Below are 13,297 nucleotides of genomic sequence, written 5' to 3'. Positions count from 1 at the left end.
ATGTATCCTGTGGAGGGCAAGGCGTGGGAGAACATGGGGAAAGTTGAGAAGTTAAAAGGAATTTGGGGCTTTTCATGGGGAAAAAAAGTCAGAAAGGAAATGGAACAGGGATATGAACATCTTTGTACTTTTGTTACCAAGGTATTAGGACTAAACATTTCTGAAAAAGGGAACAAACTTTTCCATCTTCCAAAGCTGAACCTAATTTACTATCCCCACCCAAATAAGAACACCATCAAATTTGTTCCAATCCTGGATAAAAAAGCACTCAACTATTCAAATAGTTTAAAATAAGAAGGAAGTCAATACTTAGCCCCCCTGATGGAGAAACTAATTTCAATAAGCATCTCTGATTTTAAAGACCAGCTCATTTCTTCTAGAGCTCAACATCATCTTGAAGTAACTCGTGGTCTTCTTCGTCTAGTAAGAGATCAGGGTCTATCCCTTCAGTACTGTCAATTACCTCGCCCAGTTCCTGAACAACATCACTGTCAAGCTCATCCACCTGTTCAACCTGCTTTATCAAGTCCAAGTGGTCCACTGGAATCAAGGCAGGCCCAGTTGGCCCTGTAGTCCTCGCAATAGTAGCTGCCATTTCAGCTGCAACGGCAGCCTTCTGAGCTTTCTGCCTTTGTTGCTCTTCCTGTTGCCGGTGTGTTTTCATGTGGGCGTTGCGACTTTTGATTTTGAAAAACATCCTGGAGAAGATGAAGATGAAAGGGGGTGAGAGGAGATGAAAGCAGATTTCAGAGGGTTTCAGCATATTAGGAAATACTCACATATGGAGTTAATGTCCAAAATTTGGTGAATGTCAGTGGCTCCTCATGTTGGCTATGCTTCCCATTTAGCCAATGCAATTCCCTCACTCTTATGGGCCCATACCTAGAGAACACATGCTACTCTCCAAGCCAGTTTATTTCTTATCATATAAGGGAATGCTTGGGGGGGGGGGAGGTGTTTGTCATGCCAACCTTTTCTGTTTTTTTCTGTGAGGGTAGGAAAGTCTCTGTCATCAGTACAGTCCTTCTCCAATCCCCCTTTCCCCATTTTGGCTTCAGCTTTCACATCTGAGTGTACTTCTTTACAGCTACAGGGAATCATTCCTCCATTTTGCACTGAATACTCACAGTCACATTTAGGTAACTTGATGGAATTCCCTGGTGCGTGACAGAATTTTTAGACAATCACAACAGTTGCCTGGGATTCACATGTAAATCTTGAAAGTCACCCAGTGTTGGCCTTTTAAGAAGCCTTATGATCTTCATCAGATGTTTTGGTAGAGAATTTACGTTTCAGAAAAACAAATCAAATACTGATTGCTGAGACATGGCACCAGCTGAAAATGCAAGCTCGTAGAGCAGTCTGCTTCTTGAAATCCACAATGCAGGATCACATAGCAAAAGGAGGATTAGATTTGGCTCAGGACAGCTGAATGCCATCTTAGAAGACACCACATGACAACTTCTCCAGCGTTTACATGGTACAGTTACAAAGCCCTACTCAATATAGTAGCTTTTCTACCTCACTGATGATTTGTGTCCCCATGAAGCTTTTTTAAAAATAGAAAGCAACACACTACAGGTCTATCACAAGTAGAAAAGTACTCACTTGCCACATTCTTTACAAGGGAAAACTGTAGGGGGATCAGTCTCGCCACTTGTTGTACTGTGAGCGGGAGAGTTTTTGACAGAACAGTACTCATTCTGGGAATTTGGTTTCTGCTTGGTGCCAGGACCTCCATAGCGGGTTTTCACCACAGGGTTTGTACCACCATGAATGCGAGCATGGCCATTCAGGGCTTGTCTGGAGCTGAACATCTACAGGGCAAAAAAACAAAAAACACACCCAACACCACAGCCATAAAATGGCTCTTAGAGGCAAAGTACAACAGAGGAGTAAACAGTCAAGTACTTTGAACAGTTTTGATCCCCCCCCCCCTTTGCTTAAAACTGTAAGAGTCCTGCTGGGTCAGCTCAATGTGGACAAGCATCCTGTTTCTAACTAGAAACTTCGTATTTTGCCTGTAGCACCTGGCTGCACAGGGATACTACCTCTGGACACGGAGTTCCTATTTAGCTACCCACGGCTAACAGGCAACAAAACAAAAATAACAGATTTATAACAAAAAGAACACAAATGATCTCTCTCCATTTGCCCATGCAAATGAACAGGTCTCACTTTTTCTGACAGAGCTGGAATGAGGCTTGAGAGTGGATGCTTCATTAGGGTCTAGTAGCTCAGAATCTGGGCTGGCTGGGTGTATTCCACATCCCTTGGACATTACAGAGACCTTTTTCACCATATGCATTACATATTGCTCTGTTTGCTTCTGCTCTCACATGTAACCTATTTTTAGCTTCACAGCAAATCAAAGGTTGCCACTATATCTGAACTGACAGCTACGATTTACACTGGATCTGCAAACCAGGATGCCAAACTGTGTTTCCTTCCCAGTTTCAAATCATGGTTTGCAGGATAAGCACAAACTGTAGTTTGCCAGTTGGTGTGCTATGATTTGCTGCAAACCTGGCAATAGCTAGATAGATGGCTATACCTGACGGGATAACAGAGAGAGAAGATTCAAGCCCAAGAATCCCCTAGGCTCATTCATGTAGTGAAAAACCATTGTTTGCCATTATATCTGAAACAAGCACCAGTTCCCCCTAAGACACACTCTTGGGATCAAGGAAAATATTGTCCAGCATTCCACCTTCCTTCTGCTTGACCTCTCAGCCTCCACCCAGTTCTGCTATCCCTGCAACTGTCATTATAGAAAGAGTCCTACTGTCTGAAAAAAAGAAAGGTGAACTCTGTATCCAACACCAATTTCTGTACATGAACACAGCAGTCAAAGAACATACACTACTCAGATGTGCATGCACACACACACACACACTTCTCAGCTTATTTATATGTCATGAAATACACCTACAGCTCCGCAGTCTGGCATTTCACAGGTAAAAGAAGTCACAGGGATTGTGAGGCTCTGCAGGGATGGCAGGTTAATGGGTGCACCAAGAGTAATAGGTGGTGGGTCAGGAGAATTCTGATTTTCAATTTCCTCTTCTTTTATAGATTTTCTGTCTTCCTCCATTTGCTCTTCATCCTCCAAGTCCTCTTCTTCTCCACTTGTCTGAAAAGCATTTGGATTTTAAGGCATGCAGAACTGATCTAAGAAAATGTGGGTGAGCTTCCTTACACAAGAACTGATACTTGACTGGTGAAAGCAAACCCTTGTCAGTACACCTGGCCCTTGGAGATAAGCAAGTGAACCTGGGTCTCTGCTGTGAAATGAACCTACCCTTCTTCTACCTACAAACTGTTTATGTACCTTGGACATGTATAAGCAGACTCCCAAATAAAAATCTTATGACTTCCATTCTATATTTAGAGAAGGTATATTCCATGTCTCTTGCTTGAGGTGGTTAACAAAATACAAAGAATGCAATAAGATCATTAAAGCAAAAACTAAGAGTTACTAATAATAAATACGAGCCATTAAAAACAAGCTGGGGCATAGACTGTTAAAAACAGTTTAAAAAGATGTACCTCATCAGTTAAAAACCTGGATAAAACATGTTTTGGCCGGGGGCATAGAAGTAGGTACCGGGCAAGCCTCAAGAGGGAGGACATTCCAAAGGCAAGGTGCCACAACTGAAAAAGCCCTGTCCCTGGTTGTCACTCACCTTGCCTCTGCAAGCAGGGCCATGGGGAGCAGGGTTTGGGACAAGGATCTCCTTAACTGGTGGGCTGGACTGAATTCTACTACCTTCTGAGAAACATTTATTTTCTTGTCTGAAGAAAGTCTTTTCCCCTGCTTTCTTTTGGTAAAGGGGGAATGAGTCCCCCCCACAATGATTTCTTGCAAGCATAAATTTTGAGAGCTTCTCTTAGAAAAGGAAAGGGTATGCTAATACGGAATGTGGTGGGAGTGATTTCACATCCTCATTGCTTTAAAAGCAGGGTCTGTCTACTTCCCTGAACGTATCTTAGCAATAGGTGCTGGTTTCCCACATAAGAACATAAGAGATGCCAATGTTGGATCAGGCCAAAGGCCCATCCAGTTCAACACTCTGTGTCACACAGTGGCCAGAAATACCAGTGCCATCAGGAGGTCCACCAGTGGGGCCAGGACATTAGAAGCCCTCCCACTGTTGACCCCCTCCAAGCACCAAAAAGACAGAGCATCACTTGCCCCAGAGCCACTGATGGACCTCTGCTCCACAATGCATCTAGAGCACTGGTACAGCAAAGCAAAATAATGTGTGTACAACAGAGCCCCTATTGCTATAACTTGCACCAATTAGGAAAAAATAACACTTTCACACATACAAAGCATAATCTGGAAGTTTGAGATTCTTCTCCTAACAATGCTCACCATGCATTCCTCTTTTATTTCCACTTGGCGTGTTCTGTGCTTCCTTCCCAAGTGCATGATCTTCTTCCAAGTATAATAGTATTCCACACACTGTGCCACGGTCTTAGACTTCACCTGCAGTTGAACAGTAATTCAGATGTTACAACAAGTTTATTGTTTAGTATTCAATGCTCAAGCACATAGAACAAAAACATTAGTTGTTCATTGCTTGTGACAAACTGCACCACATTAGATGTTTCTGAGGTTGGAATAAAGATCAAATGTCTAAACTACTGACCCCCAGTGGGATGCCCATGGACACCATGATACTGACTTTCTTCTTCCTCAGAGTACTTCCTCCCCAATGCAAAAAGGGCAACAATGGCTTTACTCTAGCTCACTGGAGGTGTTACTTCAGAAGAATCGAGGAAGCATCACCAACCATTCAAATAACAGCTGCCTACATCATAGGAGGATGTTTGCCTTGCAAACTCCCAACATTTTGTCATTGGTCACACCACCGCCTCCCATGGCAGCCATTTTGTGGTGTCATCCACTAGCTCTTCTCAGAAATCCAAAAGTGCCCGCAGGGTCGACAAGAGTGGGGACAGCTGGTTTAAACTGTGGTTTGGATCTTACTGTAGAATTAGACACACACAGAGTATCCTCCTCCACTTCCATGGCCTTCTGCTACTCAAGGAGTTATCCTGTTTTATCCTCACAACAGACACCCGTATGAAGTAGGTGATGCTGACAGAGAAAAGAGACTGGTCCAGGGTCACCTAATGAGCTACTGATCTAAACCCAATTTATCTTAATCCAAGTTCAATATTCTGCACAGCTCTGGCTCACATTATCTCTCTCCCTCTCCAAACATTTTTTAATTCTAACTTCAGCATCAAATTAACATTCAATGTGCTTGTCATATTTTTAAAACAGCAACCCAACACCACCACCGCTCCCAATGATGGGATCTCTCAGACTCAAATGCATGAAATTCTTGTAGACAGGAGTTCCTGAACATTGTCTCAGTGATCTACCATTAAGTTGGGCTGTTGAATGAAAGGAACTGAAAACCAAAAGTTCAGAAATGGCAGAACAAAGAATACAAAATCATTTTACCATTTTCTGTACCAAAATGAAGTCCTTGCTGTACATGGACAGGGCTTTATTAAACAGTTTTCTTTCAAGGGGGGTCCACTTGTCAGAACCTGGGGAAAGAAATGAGGAAGAACATAATGTAGTTTTTATTACAAATTTATTAACTCACACCAAACTAAACTGGAGTCTATTAGCCATGCCCTGGAAGAATGTTTCTGTATGGCCTTGCTGAGATCACTTAAAATCCCAGAGACTGTTTACACCCTATAGTCTCAAACGAAGCCTAGGGACAATTTGAATACAAAGTCAAGGGAGAGAAAGGATCCCAAGGCAGGTGAAGCCTTCCTCCGTAGCCATCAGGGTTTTATAGCATTGGGGAAAGTGCAGAAAAGGGCAACTAGAATGATAAAAGGGTTGGAACACTTTCCCTATGAAAAAAGGTTAAAGCACTTGGGGCTCTTTAGCTTGGAGAAACAACAAATGAGGGATGACATGATCAAGATTTACAAGATTATGCATGGGATAGAGCAGGTAGAGAAAGAAGTACTTTCCCCCCTTTCTCACAATACAAGAACTCGTGGGCACTCAATGAAATTGCTGAGCGGTCGGGTTAGAACGGATAAAAGGAAGTACTTCACCAAAAGAGTGATTAACACATGGAATTCACTGCCACAGGAGGTGGTGGTGGCTACAAGCATGGGCAGCTTCAAGAGGGAATTGAATAAACATATGGAGCAGAAGTCCATCAGTGGCTATTAGCCACAAGGTATAGATAGGAACTCTCGGTCTGGGGCAAGTGATACACTGTATTCTTGGTGCTTGGGGGGGGGGGGCAACAGTGGGAGGGCCTTTAGTGTCCTGGCCCCACCGGGGGACCTCCTGGTGGCACCTGGTATTTTTGGCCACTGTGTGACAGAGTGTTGGACTGGATGGGCCATTGGCCTGATCCAACATTGGCTTCTCTTATGTTCTTACTTGCCCTCAAGGAAAAGTCAAGGTGTGAGGCACATGTGGTACGTCACAGATAAAGCTTGTGACAAGGAAAGAAAGGGACTGCTGCCTTTGTAAACATAACCAGGCCGCACACAGGAAAGAGAGGGCACAGGTGGCACAGACAGATGGTGTGGGATTAGAAGTGGGCCCTATTTTCAAAAGGGGGAGAAATGTTTCATAATTTGAAATTTTGTCAGGCTGTCTCTCGTGACTAGAAACAGAAAAACGCAGTCGTGAGTGGCCAAGGAGCCCCATTCTCTCCTATCTCTGGCTGCTTTGCTAAGTGGCACTAGACAGCTACATTCTTTCCATATCCTCACCTAGAAACTGAGACCCATGCAGAAAGCTATCAGGGGCCCCTTCCCCAGCTCTTAAGAAACTTACCAGCATAGTGATAGTTTGCCAGGGGATGAGATTTTGCTCTTGCTGGTTTCAGCAACAAAAGCATCTCCAGAGTAACCTGCAAGACAAAGACAGACAAAATAGATGATGCAGCATTCTATACAAACTGTTTGTAATTATTTTAACAATATATGTTTAGTGTCTCCATCACCTTCTCCCCTAAATGTTTAAAGAGCTCCACTTGCATTATTTCCACGTCATAACAATAGCCCAAGTAGGTCAGTATTAGTATGCCTGCGCTACTGATGGAAGAGCTCATGCTATAAGAGTGAGAGAATGTAGACCAATTTTGGCAATTCAGTGAGTATGCCTTCCTGTGAACACATGCACCATCCAGACTGGAGCTTATTCTTAAACAATTCCTAGAGTTACACGCAAAATATCATGGAAACCCTTACGTGTCTTTGTGCACCCACATGCTTGTTTCATATGCAAATGGTTTAAGATCTAGGGTTGGAGGCAGCATAAGGGTCTTGTGAGGGCCACAAAAGGATTTCTTGTCTTCCTGGCTCTCTTGTCCCCCCCACAGCAACAATTCCCAAGCCCAGGAATGTTTATTCTCTGGGTCACAGGAGGACCTGCATGGACTAATACTTGTACAGGTTGGGAGACTGCAGTGGGTAGGGGAAAGGAGGTGAAATCCCTCCTTTCTGCTTCTTCGGCCAGTGGACTCCATTCACAGAAAGGTTGGAATCAGCTGCTAGGTGGAGGGGAGAGCCACAGGAAGACATGCAGAGATCATCAGTGCCTTCCTCTGACGGATCACAAGATCAAACCCTGGGTATACAGTAATTTTCACAATAGTATCCCACTAATGGTAGTCATGTGGATGAATAGTTGTCTGCTGGTAACAGTTTTAGTACTTTTCTTAATTTTCTTCATTCATTTCCCACCTTTCTCTCCAGTTCTTCCCTCATTTTATCCTCACAACAACTCTGTGAGGTAGGTTAGGAGGAGAGGATGAGACTGGCCCAAGGTCATCCAGCAAGCTTCCATAGCAGAGTAAGGATCTGAATCTGGATCTGCCATTTCCTTTCTGTCCCAATGGCCAGGTTCCATAATCTAAGGTAAGGCTCACACCCAAGGTTTCAGAGAGTCTAATACAATTTAAATAAACAATGCAAAGAACATTCCAGAATCCAAGAAAATGTCAAAATGTTTCATTAACAACTAGCAGAAGTTGGAGTCCTATAGAAGGGAAGAGTCCTACCCATGATCCGCCCTGTGCAAGTCTCAATGCAGTTAGTTCTTTTGTGAGCTCTAGGCCTTGGGTGTGATCCAAGATGCCACATTGTCCTCTTATACAGGCAGGAATTCTTCCTACAAAGATCTTCCTTCTTGCTTTATTGTCCTAGGAGCAGTTTCCCTTTCCTGCCAGGGGCAGCTCTTGACCCATGAGGAACTTAGGTTTAGCACACAGTGATCTCTGCCCTTTTTGTCTTAAAGTGAATCTCTTATGGAAAACAGTGGTTAACTCTTCCCAGTTATCAATCACTTCAGCTGAAATACCTGGAGATTTGGGGGCTGGGCCCTGAGGAGGACAGGGTTTGGGGAGGGAATGCAATGGGGTATAATGCCATAGAGTCCAGCCTCCAAAGCGGCCATTTTCTCTCTCTCTCTTTTTTTAAAATCCCCCTAAGGGGGAGTTTTTTATTAATTTTTTCAAGAGACTACAAGCTATAACCGAAAATTAGGAAGGGGAGACTACAACTAAGGAGAAAGGGAAAAAAACACACTAGTAACGAAAACCCCAAGAATAGGAGATCATACCAACAGCTTATATAAATGTTATTCTTAATCGCTAATATTACTTTGAACACAGTCAGTTATGCTAAATTATTTATCTTTTTACCCATCAATCTGTTTAAGAAAATCCCCAGAGCATCCCATAGTTATTGTGTAATATTCAGGCACAATTCAGAGTCCTTCAGCCTTTATTTTGTCTTATCTTTTCTGATCCTAAACTTGTATGGACTTTTGAGGGCGGCCGCCCCCTTTTCAGAGAGAGAGTCCTCGTCAGAAGACACAGAGCCCAACTCGCCATCAGATTTGCTTTCTTCTTCTTCTTCTTTCTTGTCCTCAACTGGTTCCCCCAGCTGTACTCTCAGGAACTCATGTGCTTTAAAAGCAGAGTCAATCTTTTCTTTTTTGTCGTGGAGTGTGAAAATGACGTCTTCTGGAATTAGCCACCTGTATCCGATGCCATTTGTTTGTAGAAAAAGGATTAAATCTTTATATTTCTTTCTCTTCTGTCTTATTGCAAATGGAATATCTTTTAAAATCCTGATGTTATTGTCCCCAATTTTCAAGGGTGTTCCAGTAGTTGCTTTCAAGATAGAATCTCTCACGTGTCTCTTAGAGAATCTGACTACTATTTCCCCAGGCAGATTATTCTTCTTGATGTATGAGGAGTAGGATCTGTAGACCACATCCATCTCACTGTAAAGATATTCCGCTTTCAAATCTGTAGCTGGGGCTAATGCTTCACTCAGCAATTGCTTCAGATTCTCACCTTTTAATTCTGGGACCCCTTGGAACCGTAGGACCAGATTTGCTTTCTCCATCTGCAGCTGTAAAAGTTGTGATTCTTCCGCAGCTTGCTTCATTTCCAGCTTTTGCACCTATTTCTTAACTTTTTTAGTGTTGGCATCCATTTCCTTCACCTTCTCAGCCGTTTGCTCTGTTACTTTCAAAGACTCAGTCAATTGGAGCTGCTGAGACACCATACTCTGACTTATTGTTGACAACTGTTGTTTGATGTTAGTCATCTCATCCAGCAGAGGGCGCAAGGAATCTGCCAACATTTTAGAGAGCTCAGTGGTCTCTTCCCGTCGAAGGCTACCAACTGGTTTCACTTTTACAAGTTTGTCTTTGTCTGCTTTCTTCCCCGCCATCTTTATGGATTATTTACTTTTATAAAAGTTGCCAAAGTCTCTGAAATTCACCCTTACACTTATCCACGCTCTGGTAAGTCTCTTAAAACAGATTTAAATGCTTATTCTTCTGCTCCCCTCTCTTTATTTCGTGCTTTCATTCATGCGTTTGGGAGGGGTCCCTCCCCCGCTCGCTTTTTGTCACTCCGTAGGGGGGTAGCTTTCTTTTTAAATTCTCATGTTCGCTTTAACCCAACTCACAGTTCATTATCGGCCATTCGGCTACGCTCGGCATCCGTTTAATTCGCTCGATCTCCGATGCTTGTCCCGGTCAGCGGCTCTAAGTCCATTCGGACACTCAGTGGCAGGACCGTCGGGGCGGAGGAGCGCCTCAATTCTCCAGCATTGTGCCAGCAAAGAGGTCGCCCCTCAAAAACCCCATGGCTAGGAGTTTTTTGCCAAGGCTCCGGGGGGTGCGCCTACACGCTGGTGTGCTCTAGGCACATACCCGGGAGGTCCAGGAGATGCGTCTGCCTGTGTGTCGCCATAAACCGGAACTCTCTCAATCATTTATCACTTTGATTTAAGCCTTTTATTTGTTGCTCCCATGTACCTTCACAGCCCAAAGATGTATTTCTCATTGATTCTACTAGTCACAGGCTGCATTCCTAAGAACACTTTCCTGCGAGTAAGCCCTATTGGATAAGATAGGGCTTACTTCTGCACATACCTGCTTAGGAGTGCTCCCCTAACAATTAACCCCAATTCCCTGCACACAATATCAGAGAAAAGATAATGGGAATAATAAAAAATCTCAGTACTTATGAAGCAATCCAGCTTCAATAATACTTGTGTTTGTGTACTTGCAGACATGCATCAGCTTATGAGAAAGAATTTTCTGGGGAACCAGCTCTAGCCCAGCAAGGGATATTTGTACACATAAGCAATGTTCAATGTATATAGTTGAGACAGAGAAAAGAAATGACACAGGGCTTTTTTTCTGGGGGAACGCGCCAGAACGGAGTTCCGGAACTTCTCCAACAAAATTCTTTTTTAAAATGTTTAAAAGTTCATGAGTTTTCAGTATACAGATTGAAAACTTCATTTCCTTCTTAAGAGTTCCATCACCTCTTTTTCAAACAAACAAAAAAAAGACCTGACTATACATGCCTTTTGACATGGGATCTACCCCCATATATGGGAGTCACTAGCTGTTTGTAACAAGTTGCCCACAATTACAGTTGGACTAGGGTCACGGACGTCTTGTTTAAGTAGATAGAAAGAGAAGTCCTAGTTTTTTTCCCGGTATAAGAATTACACTAAAAAATTCCTAACATTTTGGACTATGCATAAACAGTGCCATCCTAAGCAGAATCAACTTCCATGGACCCTGCTTAGGATGGCATTGTAGGTATACTTCCGTGATCCTTTCCCCAGATATATTTCCTTTCCTAGACTGCAACTGTGGGGGCTGCAACTTCAAGTGGAACTGAGGCAAGTCAGGGGAAGAGGGAACATTTAACTCTTTTTCCCGTCACTATGTCCATCAGTGGCTATTAGTCGCAAGGTATAGATAGGAACTCTCGGTCTGGGGCAAGTGATGCACTGTATTCTTGGTGCCTGGGGGGAGGCAAGAGTGGAAGGGCTTCTAGTGTCCTGGCCCCACTGGTAGACCTCCTGATGGCACCTGGTATTTTTGGCCACAGTGTGACAGAGTGTTGGACTGGATGGGCCATTGGCCTGATCCAACATTGGCTTCTCTTATGTTCTTAAGTTTTTCCACTGAAATCACTGTCCCTAATTTGTGTTTAGCCTTGCTAGGGAAGAACTCCCTTCCGCCCCCAAGAGGTGGAAGACCATAGCTCAGCAGTGGCGCTATTTGGTGGGAAAGTGAGGTAGGTGAGAATTAAGTACCCCCATCCAAATTATTTCTTGAAATCAGTGTTCTAGCAGCTGCAATCTATAAAAGAAATAAATGCGGAGGGAGAAGGAGGATCACAGAACTATGTGTAAGATGGAGATCTGCCCATAAACAAGTATAATTCAAACAAAGCTGTAACGACATGGCACAAATCCAAGCCTCTTTCCACAAGAGATGTAATGCTTTCATCTTTGGCTGGCTTTCAACAGCCACGTTTAAGCAGGTGCAGGGTAACATTTATTGGATATTTGTGTTTTTAAGCACTCTGTTTTGTGTTATTCATTTTAGACCACTTATGTAATACACAAGGAGGCTAAAAGAGCACAAACATGTTTACAACACACTTTATAAAGCACAGTTTTTTTAAAAAAAATCAAAATCAAGGCCAAACAACAGCTTCAAACAACAGTAAAATATAGTAATAGCAGCATAAAACAAAACAAAACAGGACTTCACTCCCCCCACCTAATGCCTTGCAAAAGACAAACATCCTAACAAAGACTGAAAGCAAGGGAAACCAGGTGAGTTTGCCTGTGGTGGGGGCGGGGGGGGGAATTCTACAATGTAGGTACAAAATCCTCATTTTGCATGCCCATCAAGCTTACCTGCAACAAATCAGGCATGCAAAGCAGAACTCTGAGATGATCTGTGATCACACACAGGTTCATATATGGGTGGGTGTCAGTCCTTTAGGTTACATGGTCTCAAGACATTTAGGGCTACCACCAACACTTCACTTTCGAGCCCAATTCATTCAATAAACTTTAGACCATACTGTTAGGATATGCACTCCATGGTGGGTCACGCACAACCCTAGCTGCCCCACTGGTAGCTTCCAGATGTTTTTCAAAGGCAATTCCACAAAGAATGCATTTCAATAGTCCTTTCTACTCTACCCCTTCTGAAGTACTTGGAGAAGTAACAGCACCTTAGTCACAATTACACATGTTCTAGTAACATCCAGGTTGGGCTATTGAGATCTTCCAGCCACCTAAGTATGGGGTAGCTATCTGAGTATCCTAAACACAGTGATTCCCCAGCCAATGTAGGGTGGTTGTGTGTATCCCATGACATTATCTCTCATGGTCATGGCACCTAACTAATCACTGTTGTGCACTATGGCTTACTAAAGTGAGATGGATCTTGATTCTACATTTATGAACTTTAAAAACACTGCTAGAAATACCATAAAGATATCACAAAAGAAGAAAGAGATGATTGCTGAAGAGTGCCTAAAATCTCACCAACTGGTCTTCAAAAAAATTCTTTGAGGTGTCCCTGTCAAAACTATCTTCATTGTGCCTTTTAAAAATGTGATCAGGTACTGGAAAGTAAACTTATCTTACCATAATATCCCCTTTAGCCTCAAAAAGAGAATGTAAACCATATTCCATGTTGGTTCCTCCACCAGGTAACACACTTGAACAACACATATTTAAGAGTTCGTTCACTACATGAAAAAGATCCAAAATAATATCGTTAAATCACTTCATTCAACATGGCAGTGAGCGTATAAACCTGAAAGACATTTTGTAAGTCAAAAACAAACGATTCTGACAACCTCCATCTCATTCTGAGAATTGAGGGGCAGAACGCCACAGACAGGGAAAAGGACAAGCAAATAAGTACTTTGGTGCATCCAGCCAGTAT

At 43.0% G+C, this 13,297-nt stretch overlaps 1 protein-coding gene across 1 annotated transcript in view; it reads right to left on the bottom strand.

Moving 5' to 3' along the window:
• Positions 1 to 376: 376 nt before the first annotated feature.
• Positions 377 to 13,297, bottom strand: part of TRERF1 (transcriptional regulating factor 1) — a 29,525-nt gene continuing 16,604 nt past the window's right edge. Inside the window, exons 8-14 of the mRNA XM_015411113.1 lie at positions 12,994 to 13,097; positions 6,836 to 6,911; positions 5,480 to 5,568; positions 4,379 to 4,492; positions 2,933 to 3,133; positions 1,609 to 1,817; positions 377 to 698 (exon numbers count right to left, since the gene is read on the bottom strand). Coding sequence (XP_015266599.1) covers positions 377 to 698; positions 1,609 to 1,817; positions 2,933 to 3,133; positions 4,379 to 4,492; positions 5,480 to 5,568; positions 6,836 to 6,911; positions 12,994 to 13,097 — 1,115 coding nt within the window. The remainder of the gene's footprint in view (positions 699 to 1,608; positions 1,818 to 2,932; positions 3,134 to 4,378; positions 4,493 to 5,479; positions 5,569 to 6,835; positions 6,912 to 12,993; positions 13,098 to 13,297) is intronic.

Source organism: Gekko japonicus, unplaced genomic scaffold (assembly GCF_001447785.1).
Source record: "Gekko japonicus isolate JY-2015 unplaced genomic scaffold, Gekko_japonicus_V1.1 scaffold723, whole genome shotgun sequence".
Taxonomy (NCBI): domain Eukaryota; kingdom Metazoa; phylum Chordata; class Lepidosauria; order Squamata; family Gekkonidae; genus Gekko; species Gekko japonicus.
This window is presented reverse-complemented; position numbering and strand designations above follow the sequence as displayed.